The sequence below is a fragment of the Phacochoerus africanus genome, chromosome 11 (genome assembly GCF_016906955.1).
Source record: "Phacochoerus africanus isolate WHEZ1 chromosome 11, ROS_Pafr_v1, whole genome shotgun sequence".
NCBI lineage: Eukaryota > Metazoa > Chordata > Mammalia > Artiodactyla > Suidae > Phacochoerus > Phacochoerus africanus.
In genome coordinates, this window is record NC_062554.1 from 78,262,704 (window position 1) to 78,288,757 (window position 26,054).

The window sequence follows — 26,054 nt, forward strand, 5'->3', positions numbered from 1 at the left end:
GGAATTTAGCTAATATCATTTTTCCAAACTCTAAACTCCAAAAATGAATCAAAAAACCCCTAAAGCACCAACATTCTTTCATAATCTCATGAAAAGGTCAGTTTAACAAAAACATTTAATTAGAAAATTTATAATTAAATTTGTAATTAATTAGAGTAGATTTTGATCCAGTTTAATGTATCAGATAGCAATAATTCAAAAGAATTCTACCAGTGTATTACAGAAGTGGAACTAGTAAAGAAAGCATGTTTCTATGCTTTCTGTTGCCTTTTTTCCATTCTGAATTCCTTGGCTCTTAGAGTTAAATGGATATCATTGAGGTAAACACTTGACCCTTCAACAACATGGGTTTGAAATTTGCAGGTTATATATATGTAGGGGCTTTTTTAGTAGTAAATAACACAGTACTTCATCTGTGGCTGGTTGAATTCACATTGGGAAGAACTGCAAATATGGAGGAGCAACTCTAAGTTCTATGGGGATTTTTGACTTGGTGGAGGATCTGCCTTTACCCCTCATCATGTTCAAAGATAAACTGTATTTTTGTTGTAGGCTGATGAAAAATGAAGGGTAACTGATGAAATAAATGGGGTGGATATTCAGCTAGCATGCACCAGTGCTAAAATACAAACATACTAGTTGATAAAGAGCCACTGCCCTGAACCTTTGGACTCTCCACACCCATGTCCCTTCCTACTATCCTGGGCACTCTGGCCACTCTGGCCACTCTAGACTCTGGCCCTTCTTCCAGGATACTTTCTTCACTTCCCCGAGGTCCACTATCTAAAGAGTTGACCAGCACAGCAGGAAGGCTCCAGGACACTGCCCATTGCCCCAGCACCCATCCTTGTGTTGTACAGTTGTTAACCATTTAACATGCCAAGGTAATTGGGTTGACTGTGATTGGAAAGGTAGCTATTTCTTCTTTTACTCAAGCTGTTCTATTCCTTTCTCCCTCTACTGTTCTTCCATTATAGGCTCCCAGAGGAGCATAAAAGTACAGCTTTGGATATGATACATCCTTTCTCTTGAATTAAGGATGCCTCAAGGTATATTCATTTCCTATCTTCTTGCCCTATTTTATGACACCACTTGTGAATATGATTGAATAATGACAAACATTCTGTTTTTTATAACATTTACATCTAATTTTAAATGGCTTTGAGGGTAATAGATTCTAGATTTCCTTAATGAATATCAAACCATAAAATTTAAAAATTGTATCATGTGTGTATGCATGTGTGTGTGTACACACAAAAAGTTGCATGTTGATGTGTGTATATATACACATACACATATATTTCTATTCATTCGTTCAGGGCTTATTTTTTAAATCATAACTATTACTACTTAATATATGTATTTCAGGCACAATATTTTTTTAGGTGCTTATATCATTTCTTAGAATGTGGCACTGTTGTTATTTGTATTTCTCCTTGAAATACATTTGCCCTCTCTTAAAACAGAGTATTTATGCAGTCATATTCAATGTGAAAAGAGAATCTTTCTTGGCACATATTATATGTAAAGCAAGCACAAACTCAGATTTTGATTAAAATGTAGTTGCATGGCCTTCTAGCTCAGCTTTAATTGCATTTAAAATTTCTTTCTGCACCTGTACTGAAGATTGCAAACCAATATTAATAAAGTAGGCTTAGAGCAGTGCAGCACCGGAGCAATAGGTTCTTGACAAAAGTTATTTACCTAACTAGAGTTTCATTTCAAAGTTAACATGTCTCTGTGCTACTTGAATAAAGCACTCATCTGAAAACTCTGTCAGACACTTTAACCCAATTTAATTTATTCCCTGAAAGTTTAATCCCCTGCTGAAAAGAGTAGTTGCAAATTTTCCAGAGTCACAATCCACTGAAGTGAAAAATGTTTAATGACATCACAGGTACTGAGCTTTAAGAATTTAGTTAAAAATCTTCTCCAAAATGTAAAACAGGGGGCAAGAGTTAATAGGATATTTTATATAGTTATATTTCAATCCCATTCCAAATCTTTCTAAAGTCCCCTGCATCTCTGCCATTGAAGCTGCATGAAATGAGTTACTTAGACATCTCCAGGGACTGGGGTAGAAAAAAAAAAAAACTCTTAAATTTTAAACTGTAAAAGCAAATCTCTTCTGATCTTTGACATTTAAGTGGCTTATTCAGTCATTTTACATTTTATAAAACTCTCTTTGTAATCACATCAACCAAACAAAGCAAATTTTACACAGGCTTCTACCACACTGTACAAGAAAGCAGCTCACAGTGCACAACACAGAATGGTTTGGCACTGATGTACATCAACCCAGACTTGGTTTTATACAGTAAATTGTGCAACAGAAGTCTATTTATCGGTTATTAAAATATTTTTGGTCTGACTGCCAGAGAGTGAGGATAAAAACAGGGGAGGAGAGAAAATAAAATCTGAATTGACTTTGTTTTTGGCATAGTAGAAAGCATTTTGGTCCTCTTTATAGTCTTCTAAAAATCTAATTATTCATTTGGCAGTTACACCTCCATAGTGCAACTGGATAGTTGGTTTAAAATATGCAAAGCACAGATTTCAGATTTAATAGGAGATAATGACCGCTTTATAGCCTGTCAGGTCATGGCCTATTTGGCCTAGTTACAGAGATATTGCTTCATGGTTCAGTGCTTGAGAGCTGATGATGGCTCCAGGCCAACAAAGGTGTCATTGACATAATAGAAAGTAAGGGTTTCTCCGGAACTCTAATGAGATGCTCTGTAAAGAATAGATCAAAAATGTCATGTCTTAGCACAGCTCTGATGGGGGCAGTGAGTGGCATATCTCTCTACTATATCATCAAGAGAGAAAAGAAAGAAAGGAAGGAAGAAAGGAAGGAAGGAAGGAAGAAAGAAAGAAAGGAAAAGAAAGAAAAAAGAGAAAGAAAAATTTAAAAACCAATCATTTAAATTAAGCTTCTTCGTAAAGTTATAATTTCACATTCTAAAACTAGGATTATGGAGTTCCCGTCGTGGTGCAGTGGTTAACGAATCCGACTAGGAACCATGAGGTTGCGGGTTCCGTCCCTGCCCTTGCTCAGTGGGTTAACCATCCGGCGTTGCCGTGAGCTGTGGTGTAGGTTGCAGACGCAGCTCGGATCCCGCGTTGCTGTGGCTCTGGCGTAGGCCGGTGGCTACAGCTCCGATTCGACCCCTAGCCTGGGAACCTCCATATGCCGCGGGAGCGGCCCAAGAAATAGCAAAAAGACCAAAAATAAATAAATAAATAAAATAAATAAAACTAGGATTATTAGTGATAATCATATTGTGTTTGAAGTATTACCACTTCAAAAAGATAACAGTGAACTCTTTGCCAGAGTAACTTGGAAAGTCACCATTTGGGCAATCCCCATGGACAAGTGCATCTGCCTTGAGAGCTGGGATGTGAGCCTGTGGCCAGACTCCAGAGTCCCTGCTTTTACTTCTATGCCAAGACACCTAAAATGTGCAATTTTTCTACATGAATTTAAATTATGTAAATTAATTATTTTATACAAAATTAACCGCATGGATCAATATAGCCATTTGATAAGTTAAAAAAAAAAACAAATTAGAGCAAGTATTGTTAATATCTACCATTTATTGAGAAGGAACATGTACACACATTGTCTTTAATTCTCAAGATAATACTGAGACAAGGTATTTACATCTTCAATTCATAATGAGAAAATTTAGGTCTCAGAGATTATGGCTCTAAAGTTAATTATTATTTGGCCATGAAGCACCTGCTGTATACATAGTTGAATATTCCTATACCTAAGGACATGTTGTGTAATGACCAGTGATATGCTAGTTAGCTCTTTTGGGGAAATGATGATTCAGATTACACTTGAACTTCAAGTTCTATATCCAGGGTTGAAGAATGAGGCTACTTCTACTTGGTCAAGGTTAACTGGGTCATGCCCACTCAAGGAACTGAGTCATTATGCTTACTGTTATTGAATAGCAATAGGTAGTACCATTGTGGTAACAGCAAAACAAGCCAGGGATTTTGATGCACAACCTGAATGTTGCTTCCTGAATGTGTGATTCTAAATAGGTCTCTTTGCCGGAAGGTCCTAGTTTCCTTCATTTAACCATTGGGGTATTGGTATCTACCTCCTAGGAAGGTTGTCAGAGTTCAGTCTACTCACATAGAAACACTAGGAAATATTACTTTTAAAATTCTTCTGAATTAAACAAAAGAATGGCAGCCTCAGATGGATTAGTTAATTCAGGAAACAGATTTTCTTTAAATATTAGCTTCATTTAAACCAAATGTGAAATGAAAGAGCCATAAAATGACAAAATTAAATGAGTTTATTATAAAAAATAGTAAAACAATTACACATAATGCAAATTAATTATCTGTAAAATTATATTAAATAGTCTAAATGACTTAACAGTCTATGATTTAGCACAGTACAATAATATTATTCTCTCTGCAACTACTCGAAGCATTGCTTCCTTCTCCCTCAAATCAAGGAACACTTTTTCTCCACTATCATCTTTGTCAGTTGGAGGCTCTACAACTTTATTATAAAGTGATTTGGAGTGCCTGAACTCAAACAGAGTAACATTTTACAAAGTAGCCTATAATCTTTATATTTTACAAAAAGGTAAAGAACAAGAAATAGAAAGAAAGGCTACTGAAGAGTCATAACAATTAAATGTAATGAATGTCATGGGACTGGATCAGAAAAATTAGTGTTTACACACTTACTAATTGTTGGGACAATTTGATATTGACTATAGATTAAATTATTAAAGTATCAAGTTTAAATTTCTTGATTTTGATAGCTATGCTAATATAATAACATGTAATTTTTCTTAGGAATTGCTTTAGAACTTTAAGTAAATGGGTATGATGTCACCAACTTTCTCTGAAAATGGCTCAGAAACATACAAATATATATATATGTATATATATAAACATGTACATATATGTGAATGAAAGAGAGAGAGCAATAAAATAACATGTGATAAGCTTTTAATATCATATACATCCCACACATACACACACCCCCGCCAATCCTCAGGATATATTACAGCTCACATTACCCTGGCTTTGCTTTAGTACTCTCTGTTGAGAATCACAGACTTTCAAGGTTCATAGGAGGAGGGCAGCTCCAAAATAGTAGGATCTTTATCTATTAGAGAGTATAAAGTGTGATGTAGGTTATCTACAATGAACAGATAAATGGATTTAAATTGAGTACAATGACTTCCCTGAGATTAATTTTTAAAAATTAAAAAAATCATAGTTACCTAACAAATGCTTGCTGATGGACTTATAGACAAGAGAATCTGACAAACTTCTGCTTAAATTTGCCTTTTTAAAAATAAGTCTTCTGAAAATAGGAACTAATAAGATTTTTGGAAACAAAGCTTTTTTTCTTTCAGAGATTAAAGAAAAATTCCCTTTGTCTTACCACTTGCTTAACTGGAAACCTCTGACAGTGTTTTCATTTTTATTCTCTCTTCCCTCAGAGCAGTGGCTGTTCAGACTTAAGCTTCAGAAAGTCTGAGCTTAGGTTTGTGCACACAGTCAATCCAGGGGACCCCAAACTCTAATTGAGATGTGCTGGGTTAGTGCCTCTTTGTTTTAGGGTTAACAAATGATGTCAAATTTCATAGTATCCCTTCCTTCCACAAAATTAAGAGCAAAAATAAATCAGTTTCTTATTTTGAAGTTGACATCTTGATTTTCAGCTTCAGTAAACTCTGAAGGCAATGTGAGGTACCAGTTCTCAACAAAAGGAAATTTTGGAACTCAAGAAGAGGGGAATTAGATACCAGGAAACGCTCATTGTAGTTATAACCCTGTTCCTAACCACCTTGAGAACTTTAGCTGAGTTACTTAGCTCTATGGAACTCAACTTCCTAAGTTATGAAATAATTTTCAAGCACCCTTTCAGCTTCAGATGTTTTGTGATTCTAACTCTCAACAAACATGGATTTTAGTGATATAGAATGTGATACATAAAGCAGAAATGTCACAGTAATACTGTGTTTATTTATACTCTATCAACTCTAAAGCCAAAAATGCCTTTAAGACTCATATTTTTAAAAACAGTTTAATTTGTACTGTTAACGAACATTTTTACAGCTCAATTTGAGCCTTTGTAAACACATACATAAAACTGGTTGTATTGCTTCACATTTATAAAACCCTATTGCATTTTCCAAGCAAATGGGCATTTCTGCAAAGAAATAGCCTAGCACATGCCTAACTGCTTGTTTCAAAGCAATTATTATTTGTCAATACAAGTGTCCACTTGAATAATGCAAAGAAAATGCCCCTAGAAAGTTTGCCAGACTCTCGTTGAAGAAACTACAGCTCTTAGGATCCCATAAGCATTTTCTTTCATTACTGTCTTAGCATTAATTTTATGGGAATTCACAAGAGAAAACCCAGAAGATGGAATTAACTTTTCTGACACCTAAGAGACCACACTCATTGTTTTATTAAATTTTCTGATATCTGTAAAACCTCCAAAATACAGTTATGTTCGTTTATGCATTTTTGTTCTTATTTACTTCTCACTTTGATTTAAATGAAAATACATTTATTTGAAGATTTTTGATGTAACATTCCTGACCAATTATAATGACCTGTAGCATCGGCTCAGTTGTATTTTCCTAGAAAATTACAACCTTTTCTCTTGCATCACTGTGGATGTTTATGGAATTGCAAAAAGCCTTACAATATAAACATGTTTATCTATGCCAAAAAATGAACTGTTCATCTGTTATGGGGCAAGCTCATCTGTAAAGGAATAGCATTATGTGTGGGCAGGCATTCCATTCAAACATGCACTTATTCATTCAGCCAATATTTGTAGAGAAGCTACTTGGAACCTGGCATTTTATAAGTGTAGCGATAGTGACAAAGGAATTTTATGACTATCCCCCCCACTTCCACAGAGATAATAGTTCAGGGAAAGAAGGAAGGAAGGAAGGAAGGAAGGAAGGAGAAAGGAAGGAAGGAAGGAAGGAAGGAAGAAAAAGAGAGAAAAAAGAAAGAAAGAAGAAGAAAAGAAAGAAAGAAAGAAAGAAAGAAAGAAAGAAGAAAGAAAGAAAGAGAAAGAAAAAGAAAGAAAGAAAGAAAGAAAGAAAGAAAGAAAGAAAGAAAGAAAGAAAGAAAGAAAGAAAAAAGAAAGAAAGAAAGGAAGGAAGGAAGGAAGGAAGGAAGGAAGGAAGGAAGGAAGGAAGGAAGGAAGGAAGAAAGAAAGGGAAAGAAAAAGAAATAAAATAGTGCTACTTCCATCAACAAATAGTATAAGGTGCTCAGAGACAATCAACCATTCCTGTGGACATGAAGTTTAGGTTGGGCTAGAGGATGAGTAGGAGTTAACTAAGCAAATGAGAATGGGTAGAAAGGATGCCAGGATGGAGAAGTATCCTATGCAAGGCTCCCAAAGTTGGAAGAAAGAGAATACATTAAAAAGAGTCTGATGTGATCTGAACTCTGAGGACAAAGGGAAGAGTAGAAAAATACAACTGGAGATGTAGAAATATGTTGCAGTGACCTAGACTATTTTCCAAATAAATAAATACCTAAATCTTAAACATACCGTCTATGAGGAATCAAAATTTCACAACAGATTCTTTAGTTGGTGATGACCTCGGTGATAGTTCCTTGAGCAACAGTAGCTCCTTCCTGGTCTCTGCAGCTCATAGAAAATGTGGCTCCTAGGGGCTGCATCAGTCAGCAGGTACCACGAAGTTTCCTGGTCCATCTTCTTTTTTCAAAGAGTTCTGGGACCCTTAATGACACACTTCTGTTTGTCTTCATCATCAGGAATAGAGACAGCTGTCGGATGTCCTAGCTATGCCCTCTAGTGGCAGATGGAGTGTTACCCAGCTCTTTTGGAAAGGGTAATTAAACTCCCTCTCAGAGTTTGGAAATAAGTGTGGGAGCATACCGAGGGGAGGAAATTCTGTTCTAACAGCCTGTCTTTCTTTCAATTCTCCTGTGTTACTATCTCTCCACAGTGTTCAGAGCAGTTCACACTAATGCTGTGATAATTCATTTTAAAGTACTTTAAAGGTCAAGGGGATCTCAGAGTTCTACTTGAACACATATTTTCACCCAGCCTTTCAATTGTGACTTCTCGTACAGCATCCTCAGCCTCTTTTGCTCTCTGTTTGCTCTATTCTCTCTGTGACTCATCTCCTCTTATCACACAATCTTTGGGTGAACATCCTTCTTTTGTTTAGTGAAAATGTCCATTTAATTTCCTTGATAACAAAAAAAGCCAAGTTCTTTTCTTCTTTGGAATCTAGGCATACAACTCAATTTTACATCTGATTAAAGTCACAGCACCTAAATACAGAGGCCATATTTTCCCCTGTTTATGAGATCACTCTGCCTAAGCATCCTTTTCCCTCAGCACTTGGTTCTTTGGTATGAGATTCTACATGTCATGCTTTAAAAAAATGGAAATAAGGGGAAAGGGTAAGGAAAGACCAACGTGAAATGTAGCCCAGGCTTTTGGACAACAGGTGCATCGGGTTCCAAAGTTGGCAGTAACTAAATAAGAGGTCTGTGGAAGACAGAGTGTGTTCACCCAGTACTAGGAATCTTGCAAAGAAGAAACAAATGTTAAGGAATGGATGCTGATCCTATTGGAGAGGCTTTAGAAAAGGACAGGTTGGTTTAAGAGCTTTCAAGGAAAAAATTTCCCCATAGCCATGGTGGCCTTTGAAGTTCCCTTAGTGCATGAGTTGTGTCTTCCCTGAGCTGTGCCTAAGACCCTTTGTGGGGCCTGGTGCTCTAGGTTAGACAGGCTTTATCACGTCTTGCCCAGGCCAAGGCATCATCCAAAGACATTTATTGACTCAATGTAAAAAGGTTTTACCTAACTCCAGCATTGCCGATCTTGATGAAGTAGTGAGGGGTCTATTCTTTTTCTGGATTTTGACTCTTCTCAGAACACTGGATTTGTTGAAGAAGTTGGAGATTCTCAATTTACAGGACTTTTGCAGGAGTTCGAAGGGACCATATTTCCAGGATCTTTGCCGCTTTTTATAGTCCTGGGTTGACTGTCTGCTTTGTCCACTTTTCACCTGAGAAGAACTGAGTGATGTTGATACACTACAGCCTGATAAGAAAGAGGTCATAGGAGGATTTTTGAATGAATCCAGGATGTAAAGGACACATGGATGATATTCCCTTGAAACTAGTCTTTATCACTTCATTTATAGACTCTTTCCTCTGTCTATTGGAAAGTTTCCAGATCAATCTCTGGATAATCAGAGGGTATTGAGGCATATGTCTCAAAAATATCAAGTTATTATTTCCTTGGGAATCTGAGCTTCTGTTGGATAAAATGAATGATTAATTACTACTCAGTATGTTCTCATATACCGTTACTGTATATAAGAACATATGTATGTATAGTTTCTGGAAATAGGATTAGAAGATGAGTCAAACCTTCCTCATTTGGTCTGTTCTAGATAGGCAGGTACTTTGCTTTCACAAGCCTCCACATAATAAGCTTTATTATAGAAATCACTCATATTGGTCTCCAATTTTGATAGAAAGACTCTGGATCTGGGGTTCCTGGGATCACTCAGTGGTTAACGAACCCGAATAGTATTCATGAGGACAGGGGTTAGATCCCTGACCTCACTCAGTGGGTTGAGGATCCGGTGTTGCCTTGAGCTGTGGAGTAGGTCACAGATGCGGCTTGGATCCAGTGTTGCTGTAGCTGTGGCATAGGCTGGTGGCTACAGCTCTGATTAGACCCCTAGTCTGTGAATTTCCATATGCCACTAGTGTGGCCCTAAAAAAAAAAAAAAAAGAAAGAAAGATAGACTCTGCATCTAACCCAGCTAGTTCTACATATGCAACATTTGTCTTTTCCTTAAAGACATCAGGATTTACTGACAAATTAAAATTTCCTCATGAGTAATGAAAAAATAATGCTGAAGTGGCTTTGTTTCAGCCAAGAAATAGCTTTTCAACAGGTTATTTTAAATGTTTTGTTCACTATATTATAACAAGTACCCAGGGGTGCTCATATGGGATATTCCTTATACATTTTAAATGGAAATAATGTAAAATACTAAAAAGAGAAGCAGCTTTTGCTATGCAGACCTGCATAAGGTAACTGTAATTATGGTTTGAGAGAATGGGTTAAGTGGGGTATGTAGAAAATAATTTTTAATTTTTCATCAATGCTAATGTCTATCTGTCTAAACATATACATATTTATATGTTTATAAAGTGAGCATGAGGGAAGAGGCACTATTTTCATAGGATGAAAAAATCTTTTTCTCAGCAGCAAAAACAATAGTTCATGGCTTTTCACAAGGCATGCTTTTCCCCTGTGGTTAAAGAACCAAACACATTTTCAAGATAATTTTCATGAGAGAACCTAAGGAAAAAGAATCAAAGGGAAAACTAATTTGAATAGTTACACAAACTTGCAAGGCACTCAATTACCCATGACTCAGAACCAGCATCTAATACAATAACCATAGGGGTGAGTTGGTGTCCTGTGTTAGAAGTGACCCATCCTGCATGGGATTGAGAGAGCTCATGGAGTAACATATCTCAAATTCTTAGCCATTTCTTTAAACTGATGGAAACATACCATGTTTCTAGTACCTAAGGCTGACATGGAGTATCCAGACGAATAAGAATGTATTCTCTTGAAATTGGTATGTCAAAGATAAATTATTGCTTACATTTTCCAATATGAAACTGAAACATAATCCAAGTGGTCCCCTACCACCACCTACTGTTAAAGATGACCACAGTGTTGTTACAATTCTGCTGATTTCCATTTCTGTTTGTTTGGACCATTTGAGTGCATGTAATGTCTCCATTCAGAAGACAGAATAGCAGTGTGCATCTTGAAAGCCTTATTTTCCTTTTCATTAGAGTTTCATTACCAGGTTAAGCATGATAGCTCTCAAGTGTTCAACTCATACTATTTTCCATATTTTTATTTGTGCCACGTATGAAATCTTTTATCTTCATGAAAACCCAGTGGGTAAGGTATCATCTCTGTTTTTATAATTGGGAAAAAAGTGGCCCTAAGGGGTCATTGCTGATAATAGCAGATTTGGGATTTAGCCTTGTAATCTCTAACTGCAAAGCCCATTTTCTTAGTTTCTATGCAACACAGCCTCCAGCAACTACCAGGTGAAGGGAGCTACATGGAGTTCCTTTTCTGCTTTTCCACTGTTAGTGCAGCAGCACTGCTACTAGTGGAGCACTGCTGTGTAGCAGAAGGAAATGATATATTTTTGATGTATTAAAATACTAACCCATTTCCTTTGGCTTATCCTATATAATATAGGCACACCAAGTAATGTCAATGAAATGAAGGCTCTAAACTTGTAAGAGAAGTCTCTATGGGCCACATGTTCTACCAAAATCTTAGTTGTGGCTAAAGAATCAATGAGCCTTCACTATTGAAAACGATGTAAGTAAGAGTATAAAACATATATGCAATTTACCGAGTGCTTGCTCTATGCTAGGTCCTCCTTCCCCCCACCAAGTTACATAAAGGCATAATACACAAAGAACATCCCTCATAGAGGTTATAGGCCTCCTGGGGGGACTTTGTGAAAAAGAGCTTGACCTACCTAAAAATATCTGCATGCTTTCCCATAAACTCATTCAGAAGGGGGCTGGAGAAAGTATGAGCCTATGTAGCCTACCTTATGAGATTTTTACAATTGCTGAAATAGAAAAAAATCCTAAAATTTTTGGAGAGAGAAAAATAAAATAGAACAAAGTGAATGACTATTCTACCTAGTGTAAGGCTGTGGCCAGTAAAGACGTTTTTAGCATGGACAACTCAGATAATTTATCCCTTATGAGCTCTTTTTAAAGAATCACACAAATCTCTACAACCATAAAAATGAAAATCCAACTCAAGAGAGGGCAGAGTGAAGTATATGAAACAGCAATGAACAGAAAAAAACAGTGGAATCAGGCTGAAAGAATAACTCTAGGTAACCTGGCTGTGAAACAATGTAATGATTAAGGATGTACCACAAAATGTACATAAAAAGTAGAGGTATGATACATTCATATTTTAGAACTCTATTTCCCATTTAATAAAGATGATGTACCTGGGTGTGCTAAAAGGTATGCATCTATAAGGTATTTTGTTAATTGGAAAAATATAAAATGCAATTCATAAAATATGGCACTATGTAAACTATTTACATATGAAAAATAGTGAAAATATTTAGGAACAATATACACCAAAAATTTGAGGTTTTTCCTTTGAAGAGAGAGGTGGGGTTGTAAGGGAGCAGGAGTTGATAATACAGGTTTTTACTTTTTACTTCATAAATCCTATAGTTTAAATTTTTTAATTTTTAAAAAATTTTCAGGAGTTCCCATCGTGGCTCAGTGGTTAACGAATCCAACTGGGAACCATGAGGTTGTGGGTTCCATCCCTGGCCTCACTCAGTGGGTTAAGGATGTGGCATTGCCAAGAGCTGTGGTGTAGGTTGCAGACGTGGCTCCGATCCCCACGTTACTGTGGCTCTGGCTTAGGCCGACGGCTACAGCTGCGATTAGACCCCTAGCCTGGGAACCTCCATATGCCATAGATAGGTGCAGCCCTAGAAAAGGCAAAAAGACCAAAGAAAAAAATTTCCATTTTTTGCTTTTTTAGGTCCACACCCTCAGCGTGTGGAAGTTCCCAGACTAGGGGTTGAATTGGAGCTATTAGCTGCCAGCCTACACTACAGCTACAGCAACACCAGATCCAAGCTGATTCTGCAACCTACACTGCAGCCCACAGCAAGGCCGAATCCTTCGCTCACTGAGTGAGGCCAGGAATCAAACCCTGTCCTCATTGTTGCTCGTTGGTTTCCTACTGCTGAGCCACAACGGGAATTCTCCTCTAATGTTTAAATGATGTGATAAGCATATATTAAAATACAATTGCATGATTAAAATGATTTTAAAAATAAAAGACATACCTCGTAGAGTAACTAAGCAGTAGCTTTTTTATTTACCAGCAGTAATCATGGACAAGTTCTTTTTGGGCCTCTGAATCTCCATCTGTAAACTGAAAGTAACTCTATTGACATTAAAAGTTTGTGTGTAAATGAGTGAATGAATGTGTGTGTGTGTGGTTTAAATAAAATGCAATGCCATATGTAAAATGCTATTTACAATGCTTGGAATAGAGTGTGCCCTTAACCAATAGCAGTTAATAGTATGCAACATATATTCAACATAGCAAATTATGAAACTGCCAAAATGAAGTTATAATCACAGAGCAAGACCATTTTGTTGATTAGTTATTCACTGATGAGAGATATTGCTTAAGCATCAGGTTGTCTAAAATTTTTGTTTGGCTTAAGTATTCATATAGTTGATGAAGTAAACACATGATTTTCAAAGTAATCTTGAGATTATTTACATTGAACAGTAATAAATCAACAGTAAATGTGCAGGTTTGTAGAAATTTAAAGGCATCTTATTGCTCTTTTATAAAAGGAAATACACAAATATCTGGAGACACCTCTAGTTGGAGATGTACATGTAAAAGAGGGAAATGTTCATATAAAATCTCATAAGTCCGGGAGTATCGTTGAGGTGGCAATGAACTTGAGGAGTGGTTTATTTTCCAAAGGTGATGTCTTTCAATAATATTTTAAAAGATAATATATTGACATTATGATTGTAAGCCTATAATGAAAAGATATTATAGAAAGCAGTGAGAAAGCATGGCCCCGAGGACTAGATCTCTCCCTTTCTGTCTGTCCGTCCGTCCTTCTTCCTTCCTTCCCTCCTCTCTCTCTCTTTCTTTCTTTTGGCTGCACCCATAGTATGTGGAATTTCCCAGGCCAGGGGTCAAACGTGCTTCATAACAGCAACCAGAACCACTGTGATGACTCCCTACCCCCACCCCCAACAAGGTTCTGCCCCAGACATCTCCCTTCATATTAGATCCAAGTTCTATCTTTGTTTACGGTTGAAGGACATGACACCTCTTTGCATCTATTTTTGAATGTTCTCAAAATAAACATATACTTTAACATGCATATGTGTAATCATGTTAAGAATTGTTATAATTCTCTTCATTTGTAAAACAATTAGGCAAACAATATACATAATTTGTGGAAATGGTATCATTGGACTAGTGAGCTGGCTTCTTTGTAATGGGCACTGGCCACTTTTGGAAAATTATATTCAGTTAGGAAGTATATTCAGTTAGGAAATATATTCAGTGTTTTCGCTATTACAGGAAAAAATACTTTTTGTAGAAAAAATTTCACAATGCTTTGCCTTTTGGGAATAGAGTTAATTAGAGGTTTTCAGGTTTTTCTTTCGGAGGCATCTTATGCCATAATCTTCATCACTTCCATTATCAGTCAGATTTACAGGCATGAAAGGATCTTTAGGTAACTTTAAAAAAGAAACCCTTTTATTCTGTTTGTAAAATCAATGATAGAAAGTGTTCTGAGTGTAAGGTTTTCTTTTTTTTTTTCTTTTTTTTTTGGTCTATGATACTTTAATTCTTTTTTACTTTTTTTTTTTTTTTTTTTTTTGTCTTTTTGCTATTTTCTTGGGCCGCTTTCACGGCACATGGAGGTTCCCAGGCTAGGGGTCGAATTGGAGCTGTAGCTGCCAGCCTACACCAGAGTCACAGCAATGCAGGATCCGAGCCGCGTCTGCAACCTATACCACAGCTCAGGGCAACAACACCGGATCGTTAACCCACTGAGCAAGGGCAGGGACCGAACCCTCAACCTCATGGTTCCTAGTCGGATTCATTAACCACTGCGCCATGACGGGAACTCCAGGTTTTCTTTTTTAATGATGTTATTTATTTAGTAAGGCTCAGGACCTATTTCAGTTTTTATGTGTTTCAAAATGACAGTTCTTAAGATGTAAAGCAATACGGTAGAGTGAGAAAGCCAAGGATTCCTGATTGCATCCAAGAGTAGATGTATTAGGCTAGTTGCTCTTCTTTCTCATCTTGAATCATCTCTTTGCCCCTACTCAAACTAGCTTAAAGAAGGTCCTTAGTAGTAAATTCAAAAGTTAAGGGGCTTCTTTTCAAGTGTTTATACTTTTTTTTGACTTCTACTTGGAATTTGAATCTTATCCATGCCTGCCTTTCCTCCCACCACCTTTCCTTGGTTTACACAGTATTATTTTCTTTCTAATATCTTCTCTGTTTTTGGCTACCTAGTCTGGCTTCACCTCTGTCAGTCCTTACAGCATTGAAGTATCTTAGCTATTGTCACCAGCCTTCTTCTGTATCACCATGCTCTGGCCTCATAGTATTACCTACTCATTCTACAAAATCAACATCACTATCCTCCTCATTTCTCCAGACATTCATACCCATGTTGCTAACTTTCTTTGGATAACATCATCGGAATGACTTGCAGTCACTTCGACCTCCAAAGTCCCGCAGAGATTTAATTTCATTTTCCATCTAAGTTGTTATTTTTGTATTCCTAACAGAGGTAAGCAAACATTAATTCTCAACTTTTTCATGTTCCTGCTTAGCCAATAAATCATCCAGTTGAGTTAGTCCTACCTCTGAAATATATTTTATATCCATTTTCTCTTTCTCTTTTTTTTTTTTTTCCTGCCACTGCCTTGGTTCAGGCTCATTTACTTTCTCAAATGAAACATTGCAATTAATTATTTAATTATTCCCTCAAGTACTCCCCTACTAATCCACCTTTCAGTGTCCAATCACTGGATTCTTATAGAGCCAGGATGACCTACTTGAAAGCAAAACAGGACAAAATTTAGCAATTCCTCATTATCCCTAAGATTAAGTTTAGGTATATTCACATTTGACCCTAGAACCTTCACATATTGATGCTAGTCTGCCCTCTTCAGGTTCTACCCACCTCTTGCCGCTCTGTTTATCCTCCCTGTTAAGTTCAGAAGTAAGGAATTATTTTCCATTTTCACATTTGACACGTTCCTTCTTAGTTTTTACTTCTGCATAGTATGTTCCTTATGCTTACAAGAACTTCTTTGGCCCGTACACTGTCTGTTGAAACCCTAACTCCCCCCCCCCTTTTTTTTTTAAATCTCCCAGATCTGAGGATCATCTCCTCTATTATATATATTTTTTTTACCTTTTAACTTCAACTATGACTCCAAGAATATTGTACATAGAGTTGGTTACATCACACTGCTACTTGCTTAACTGATTTCACCATTAGATTGTAAACATTTTGAGGGCAAGGATCTTGTCTCATTTACCTTTGTATTCCTATTAGTTAACTTGCTACTAGCAGAATCTCACTATATAGTTACTGAATGAATGAAATGAATCAGTGTTGTGTATCCTGAACATATCTGGGAACTTTCCTAAGGACCCTTCCTGGTTTTTCATGATGGATATTCTCTTTTAGACATTGCCCTGTTCCTTTCCTAACTTAAGTGAAAGGGAAGGGAAGAGAGAAGAAGAATATTCAAAGCAGTGTTGAAGACTACAACCGGCTTTGATTTTGTACCCAAACTGAAATGTTCCAAAGAGGTTTATTGACTACTGGCACCAGTGAAACTCTGTCCCATCACAGCAGTGGGAGCAAATGGTTATATTGCATTTGGTAGTTGAATAGCTTAATAGCGGAACATAGCTTACTTTTTGTCAACCTGAGTTTTACTGTCTATTCAACTTGCCAGGTTTGGGGGCTGTCATAGCAGTGCTTCCAATATATTTAAATTGTTTGCTTTAGCTTTTTGTAAAAGGGGGTTGTCATATAAAGATAACTTTGCTCTCAAATCCTATTGTAAATTTTTCATTTACGTTAAATATTACCCAGTGGAATTCAGAGGTAAAACATTTGAGAATGATAATAGTTAGAAATACTAATGTGGAATATGCTTTATATCCAGGTGCTGTCCTTTAGTGCTTTAAATTGAATGTCCTGTTTAATTCTCCAAAGAGCCCTCTGAGGGAAAGGGATATTATTCTCCTACTGTCTAGAAGAAAACAAAACAAAACAAAACAAAAACAAAAAAACAAACCAGAAGTGTGAAAAAGCTAAGCAGCTTGCCCACATAATACAACTGTGAAGAATCACAGCCAGGATTGGGATTCAGGGTGTCTTTCTCTAGAACTTACACTCCTAATCACTACAGCTGTGGAGAGTGTAATTTAGAAGTAAATTTCTATTCTGCATGAAAACCAGAGGTTGCTCTGCTGTCAGAATCTTTGCATCCTCTTGATAGAGTGGTTCTTCTTGAACCCACTTCCCATTTTTTTTCCTTAACTACTTATATGCTGCTGGTAAATTTACAATAAGTCCCTTTTTACTTCTTCTTTGGGACAATTTTATTACTGCTTCATGACCCAGTGCACCAAGATGCATCTCATACAGCCCCTCTTCTTGATCAACTGTGTTGATGCTGAGATACAAGTAACAAGCTGTTACCAAGCTGTTAAATGGAAATTATCTATATAACTCCAGAGAGTAGAATATGTATTTATTTCTTTTATAATAAGGATAAATATAGAAGCTTCCATAAGAATAATGCTTATATAATTAGGCAAGTAGAGATTTCAATGTTTGACCGATCAATTAGATGTCAATTGAAACAAAACAAGCAAATACACAGACAAAAATAAACTCCAAAATTAAAAGATCTGCACTACTTTTTTTTTTTTTGCTTTTTTTAGGGCTTCACCCATGGCATATGGAGATTCCGAGGCTAGAGGTCCAGTTGGAGCTACAGCTGCCAGCCTATGCCATAGCCACAGCAATGCAGAATCCGAACTGCGTCTTCAACCTACACCACACCTTATGGCAACGCCAGGTTCTTAACCCACTGAGAAAGGCCAGGGATCGAACATGCAATCTTATGGTTCCTAGTTGGATTCGTTTCCACTGTGCCATGACGGGAACTCCAGATCTGCACTACTTTTATCAATTAATGTTTGTTATAAATTTTATATTATATCTACTCTGTTATAGGATACTAGTATATTTTGAAATGCATTTCTTTCAGTGAATTAGTAGGAAAACTTTAGTTGTTTCTACTAATTTTGTAATTTTATGATATAACATTACTAAGGAACTACACAGGTTTACAGTTTTGATATTAGAGAAAAATAGCCCCAGAGAGGACTGCCTTTATTATCAGATAGAGAGGATAGGTGGGAAACTTCAGGATCTTTCCTTGAGAAAATGTACACATTTCTATGCATCATCCCCCTTCCCAAAGAATATTTTCCTCTCAATTCCATCCCTGTAAGATTCAATATTTTGTTCTTGTTTAAAAAACAAAATGAATTTTTTAAAAGTGACTATTTTGCTATTATCAGTAACATACAGCTTGAGTGTGATCCATTTTTGGAATTATGTTTTGGCACAAACAGAATCTATAAATAGGAAACAGTGGGTGCAGAGGTAAAAAAAGGAGAGAGGTCAATTCAGGGGTTGAACAGAAGTGAAGGGAAAGTGTCTAGAACTAAAAGAAAGTTGACAGCAAAGAAGACCTCTCAATTTCTAATATTTGTCCCAAGATCAACAACAACCCATGTTACAGCCATATTTGATTCCACATAAGAGGGCTTATTCATTTTGAGTAGGTGAGAAGTTCAAGAGTTCAAAGAGTGACCTATATGAAGCTGGTCTGTTTCTCTTAGATGTGAATCCACCCCCACCATAATCTGCCTATTTTTTCTGGACCCCATCCCATCCCTAGGATCTTGAGGTCATAACATAGGCAAATGGATCCAGGCTAGCAGCCAAAAATATTTCACAGGCTTTTGTGTTAACCTAGTCAGTGTTTCAGTCTTGGCTTTTCAGAATGCATAAACCCATCATGAAACCTCATTTTCTCTCAAATGCAGTGAATTTACATGGGGCTAAACTTGCAGTGTTTCTCAAGCTCAGCACTACTGGGAAGAGTCCAGCTTCTGCTGGTATTTTTTCCCAGATAGTAATAGTCCCATCCACTCATATTGTCTCAATTTGAACTGGTCAGAGAAAAGACTAGCTAACAGTAAAGAGATCATTGATCTTCAGGATTCTTTTTTTTTTTTTTTTAATGGCTACACCTGGGCATATGGACTTTGCAGGGCCAGGGACTGAATCCAAGCTGTGGCAGCAGCAAAGGAGGATCCCTTAACCCACTGCACTAGGGCCAGGGATCCAACTCATGCCTCATCAGCAACCTGAGCCATTGCAGTCGGATTCTTAACCTACTTCACCACAACAGGGATGCCACTCTTAAGGCATTTTTGAAAAGGCAAACTTACACTAAATGACTTTGTTTTAGCTTAGAATGCCAATGCCCCTTGCATCTTTGTCCGTGGGGGAACCATCCCATGCAGGTTCCAAATATTTGGTTGTGCAATTAAGAGCAAAGATACTGTCAGGCCAGACCTCCATATGTGTCATTTGGTGGCCATCTTTCCCTAATTGTCCTCACATATCAGCTTGTGTTTCATAAACAATAGCTAAGTTTAATTGAGCTCTGCTCATGTGCCAGCTGCTGTTTTAAAGTTAACATATCTTAGGTCATTCTTTCTTTACCAGTAACCCTGTGAAGTGGGCACCATCATTACTCCCACTTTATAGATACAGGAAACTGAGGCAGAGGGAAGTTAAATGAGATGACCAAGGGCACACAGCATGGAAGTGGCAGAGCTGAGTGTAGATCTCAGGGTGACTGGCTCTAAAGTTCATGCCCTTACTCTGCAGGGATTGTTTTAGAGTCCTCGTAGCACAAATAAGTGAGCAAAAGGTTATTCTAAGGGCAGGCTTGCATCCTAGCAAGAAGCCTACATGGCTAAGTCTACAAAGAGGTCCCTGCACTGCAGCTCTAATTCCTGGTGGGCCTGAATAAAAAGAGCTCTGCAGGAGTGACCTCTCATTGTGAGAGTAGTTTGGAAGAAGACTAGAGGGTTCATGTGGCTGCTGAGTGGTAGTCAGGGTCATGTCTGAGCCAGGACTCAGAACTGGTTCTGGAGGAGCCCAGTGATAGAGATTTATTGTGAAACCTGGCTTTTTAATGTGCAGTGGGCAACTCCCTTACTGGAGAATAATCAGTCCACATCTTAAAGGGTTTATCTGTATTGGCTTGTTTGGTTCCTGTGGATTCTCAGCTGTGTTCCTTGAACCCTCCATGTCATGATCAGAAGTCACTGCTCTAACTTTAGTTTAATGAGGTTATTGCAGACATTGTATATGCTATACTTACACATAAATATAGGGGCTGTGATTAGGCCAGTGCTTATATAATTCAGCAATTACAGATTTAGATGTTTAACCAATCAGATTTAGGGTTCCTCTGAATCCTGAGCTAGCTAGAGATCTAATTCTGCCCAAAGAAGGAAGACTGGGGTCCCAGGAGAATAGTTTCTGACTATGACTCTCATAATCCAGCCTGAAGTGACTTTTCAGTCACTGCACATTTGGTTTTGCTTCTCTAGATTGGTAATTATCTATAAAATCTTGTGTATTAGTTGTCCTCATTTATGTCCCTTTACCTAGGCCACATTTGAAGTCCCTAAATGGAAAAATATTATATCTTACACATTACACAGTATGCTTCTTTCAATAATAGGTGATAATAAACATGTTATTTTATTTTGACCAGATAAAATACACTAGAGTCTCCTTGCAAAACTAACTTATGTGACTGTGGCATGGACTACCAAAAGTCCATAGAATGTCAGTTGACATATTTCTGAGAATCATATAGTTTTAAAGCTTATGGTAACTTTGAAGTAGAAAAATAACACAATGATTAATAAATTTTTTTTTAAGTGTTGGGATTTTGGTGCTGAGAAATAATTAGTTTGATTTATGTTTGAATTCAATCTGCTTTATTCATGTTAGGTGGCCTATTTCTTGAAGTCAATGTTTTTATACAGCCTTTCTGTCATGGTTAGTGGTTTTTATCCATCTACACCTCCTCTCTCCCATCATTATATAAAAACAGAAGTGGTATTTTACCACAGCTTAATAAATATTGGCTAGGTACTGAAGGTACTTTAATTCCTATGAGAAAGGGCTTGGATCTTTGTGTTGGGTATTCTCAGATACAGTGATGTAAATGCCATTTTTCTGTTCCATTTCCAGGTCACATGCGCCAATTTAACCAATGGTGGAAAGTCAGAACTTCTAAAATCAGGAAGCAGCAAATCCACACTAAAGCACATATGGACAGAAAGCAGCAAAGACTTGTCTATCAGCCGACTCCTGTCACAGACTTTTCGTGGCAAAGAAAATGACACAGATTTAGACCTGCGATATGACACCCCAGAACCTTACTCTGAGCAAGACCTCTGGGACTGGCTGAGGAACTCCACAGACCTTCAAGAGCCTCGGCCCAGGGCCAAGCGAAGGCCTATTGTTAAGACGGGCAAGTTTAAGAAAATGTTTGGATGGGGTGATTTTCATTCCAACATCAAAACAGTGAAGCTAAACCTATTGATAACTGGGAAAATTGTAGATCATGGTAATGGGACATTTAGTGTTTATTTCAGGCATAATTCCACTGGTCAAGGGAATGTATCTGTCAGCTTGGTGCCCCCTACGAAAATAGTGGAATTCGACTTGGCACAACAAACCGTGATTGATGCCAAAGATTCCAAGTCCTTTAACTGTCGCATTGAATATGAAAAGGTTGACAAGGCTACCAAGAACACACTCTGCAACTATGACCCTTCAAAAACCTGTTACCAGGAGCAGACCCAAAGTCATGTATCCTGGCTCTGCTCCAAGCCCTTTAAGGTGATCTGTATTTACATTTCCTTTTATAGTACAGATTATAAACTAGTACAGAAAGTGTGCCCTGACTACAACTACCACAGTGACACACCTTACTTCCCCTCCGGATGAGGAAGGACATGGGGGTGAGACTGAAGCCTGAGGAGTTCAAGGTCATATGACAGGGCTGTTACCTCAAGAAGAAGGTCCCATCTGTTTCCTGGAATGTGTCTACACTGCTGCTCTCGTCAACTGGCTGCAAATACGCTCGTGGAAAACAACCTGATGTAATTTCTGCCCAGTCAGCTTCATCTCTCAGTATAGTTGTAAATCACCCCAGATTCTACAGCCGCACCTGAAGACATGCTCTCACACATAGATGTACACAAACACACCCTCATACCCATTTCAGCTGGCATCTGTCATGATTCCTGTCAAGAGGGCTTTCGTTGTCTGACTCATAATTGTTTAGGATAAACAATCAAGAGAAAGGATTAACTAGACAGTGATGGGTTTTCAGCACTTGCTGTTGTGGAAATCTCCTTTAAAGTCTTGAGTACATGCTAATCAATAATCCTCACTCATGCATTTCTACTGCTTGGAGTAGCTGTACTGGTAAATACTACTGTAGGAGTATATGCTTGTTAAAGTGGAAAAAAAATGTGTCTTTAGAACTCAGTATTCTTTATTTTATGAACACAACACGTGTAGTAACTTTTTCCCAGCATATAGTAGGCACATTCAAGGTGATTCAAGATGGCTCTTTTTTCTGTGGAGGGAGCCTGTTCTCAGTAAAGATGAGCAAACATTTGGAATTTACATGTGGGCAGACACTGGATTACAGCTTTCATCACCAATCATTGGACTTTTGCAAAGTCGAGACCAGCTAAGGCTGCTTAAAACAAGTTCTGATCATTATATAAGAAGGAAAATGCCTGACAGACACCATGTAAGTTATAAGTGTCTGTCTTATCTTTACTACACATATTGTAACAAATTCAATATCCTAGTCTTCATTTGTATGAATGGTTTGTATTGTACATAGTTTAACCAAGTGTTATTTGAGCTGCTTATTAATATTAACTTGTACGTGTCTCTCTGCTTGTTATTGGTTAAAAAAGAAAAAAAGGATATGAGGAATCCATTCTATCAGTGTAGCTGTGAACTCCATTAAAAAGACAAACTTAATGTACAAAGCATTTATTCAGCTCAAGTATTGTTGAAAGCTATACATATACAACATTACAGTCTGTCTGTATTTAGATATTTTATTTCTGGACAAAATGAAATGTACATAAAAATAAAATGCTTAAAGTTGAGTTTCAATATGTACTTGTGTAAGATGGTGATTTAAATGGTTCTGACAAGAAGAATGTGCTGGAATATAGTCATGGTTTTGCATCTCATGTCTCTAAATTCGTACAGAACTATCTAAATTGCTATTAGTCGCCCAGTCAAAACAACTTAGGAGTTTCAATCTTAAGCCTGGGAAACAGTTGTGGCATTCAGCATTATACACATTTTTGGTTTTCTGTCATGCTAGTTGTTCAAGAATACCAAAAATCAATGAACGTAAGGAGATAATTGAGGTCTTGTAAATTAATTATAGCTGGTTGATTATTTTTCCTGTACAGTGTCTTTCTTTAGAAGGGAGTTGAGAAAAATGTAATTTTTATTTCCTCACAGATGTCTGAAGATTGTGACTGACTTTCCCCGATTCTACCATAATGACTCAACTGAGAAAATTATAATAGCAGTGGAGGGTGTTGATGCTCAATTTATGTATATCAAAAGGGATCAATTTATCTATATAGCATTATTTTTTGGATATTTATTTTTTATGAATAATTACTGCGTGCAATCCCAGCAAAATAAACAGAAGAAGAAACATGTAAGGTAATAACCTATTTTTAAAGTCACGAATTGGGGGATGGGGTATGAAAAGTGTCAAAGGTTAACCAAAGAAGTCGAATTAAGAACATTCACTCATTCTCATTTTCCATTCATGCTGCATAGGGATAAGTATGCTTTCATAGAGAAAACAATAGAAGGACTACAGGGGACTCAGTACCACAGAGTTATAAACTATGGACTCAATGATTTGGCTAAAGAGAGTCTTCAGTTGCCAATCAAAGTCACATTCTGGTAAATGTTCACCTCTCAAAATCCTCTTACATAGCTGGAAAGACATTCATATCAATATCAATATATTAACTAATTTACCATGGGACTTAGAAATTATTGTTAGAACAGACACATTTGGCAATAAGAGCTTCATGAGTTCCAGGTGCAGAACATAATTTCCACAGATAAATATTGTTATTCTGGGGTTTGTTTACCAAAATGATCACTTAGGAGTTAGTTCTCTCTCAGCAAAAAGGGGAATGAGTCAGAAGGCAAAAAAATATATATTTTTGATTATTTGATTAGTGTCCTGTGACTTTCATTATGTGGTCTAACCTGTCCTATAATCCAACATGCAAGATGAGATGAAAATATGCTTCGGTCTTCCCCCATCTGCCCTGGTCTCCAAAGTCCTCGTGAATATTGCTTTTATGTTTTGTAAACATAAAGGATGCAGCTCCTAATTAACATTCAATGGGTTAAGTTATTTTTCTGTAGTTTTTCTTTAGAACAAAAACAAAATAAAAATAAAATTAGCAAATCCCCAACAATGATTTCAATTTTTAAAAATCTAAGCTTTTAGCACTCTTTTTCTGGGCCTTTATTCACATATTCCGAACTCCTACGTCATCAAAACTTTTCATCTGTAATATAGAAAATCCATGATGAAATAGAAAATTGATTCAAAAATAATTTATTTGTATCCAACATACTTCTGTTTTAGACAAGCAAGCAGATGAAGGAAGATGAATATGAAGGTTCAAAAGATTAAAAACTTTGCTAGGCCAACTTGTTGCTTCAGCAAACTGGTTAGTTAAGTTTTAATTATGCTAGAAAATCATTTGTTATTTTGAAAAAATAAACTTGTAGGCACACTAAGAAAATCACTTTTTCTAGAATCTTAAGTATACTTTCACACCTTTGCTAGGATATAGAAAAAACTCCAAGGTGGAAATAGATAGCATCTGATGCAAACATGGGTTTGTCCTCATCTATTTTTATTTTCAGAAATATTTTAGTAAAAGTGAAGTTATTATAAAGAAGTGTTTATTGCAGCTTCTTGCCTCATGGAAGAAAAATGATGCAAGTCACCGGTTTATCTATTTATGATAAAAACAGTGAATTGTCATGGTATGGTTTCAGTTGGGCATTTTTGGGCTTGTGGCTCTTGTGAGAATTTCTCTGCATGAGTAGAAGTGATATAACTGTTAATAGCACAGTACTAAATTTCTGGAAGTGATTACTCTGAAAGTAATTGAAATACTTGTTAAATTTAAAACTGTAGACTGGGAATCTTCAGGTTCCTACATTTGAGCAATAAACTGTAAGCCATATTTTTGCACAGAATAGATTAAAAAAATCATGAGAAGCCTGAGAAAGTGTTTGTCTTTTCCCTTTTCCCTACTGCTTTACATGTAAGAAGCAGCTTAACCAATATAAACAGCTCTTCAGAAAAGCAATTTGCATCTCCACCATCAACTCAATGCCAAGTTTTACCCTGGAGCAAATTCAAATGGCTGTGTTTATTAACTTTTGGAACTTGGTTGATGTACTAGCATCTGACATTTATTGATAATTATTCAATTATCAGTCTATATTATATTCATTTTTATCTTTACATTTTAAGTAAAATGAAAATCATTAGATGCATTCAAAAATGAAACATTTTAAAACATTCATTTGCATAAAAATGATTGTTCTTTACCTAGTTTGTAGGTGTCAAAAAAAAAAAAATGAGTCCCTTAACACTCAGCATTGAATCCTGAAAAAATGATTGGTAGGTCAGCTTTTCTCAGGAGTCCCATGGCCTATCAGAGGATGATTTCAGGGGTTGGGAGCATAGGGGAAACAATCCTTCTCAATTTAAAACTGCAGTGTATCATTGTTTAATATCTAGTACTATTGGAAATACTTTTAAGTAACAAATTTGTAATTACTTATATTTTTACTCAGATGGTCAAGAACAGAAATCCCATGAAAGTTTTAATTTCAATTTGTTTCTGTGAACAAAGTCTAGAGAAGTCCCCTAAAAGTAGGATATTACTAGTGCCAAGTAACTGACCAAGTGTCTAAAGTTTGATGAAAAGCAGTTTAATATTAATAATTCTTCACTTATAGGGTTATGCCTTTTATTACTCCTGGACTGTAGTTTGACTATAAAGGCCCTAAAAGTGACGGATGCAGATGGTTTAGAGACTTTCTTTCATTGGCTGTAGTGGCTGTTACCATTGGTGGTGCCAAGTGTAC

The 26,054-nt window shown here is 36.8% G+C and overlaps 1 protein-coding gene across 1 annotated transcript in view; it reads left to right on the plus strand.

The window, feature by feature from the left end:
- Nucleotides 1-23,009, plus strand: part of NXPH1 (neurexophilin 1) — a 306,225-nt gene extending 283,216 nt beyond the window's left edge. Inside the window, exon 3 of the mRNA XM_047754040.1 lies at nucleotides 21,054-23,009. Coding sequence (XP_047609996.1) covers nucleotides 21,054-21,815 — 762 coding nt within the window. The 3' untranslated portion in view covers nucleotides 21,816-23,009. The remainder of the gene's footprint in view (nucleotides 1-21,053) is intronic.
- The last annotated feature ends 3,045 nt before the right edge of the window (nucleotides 23,010-26,054 follow it).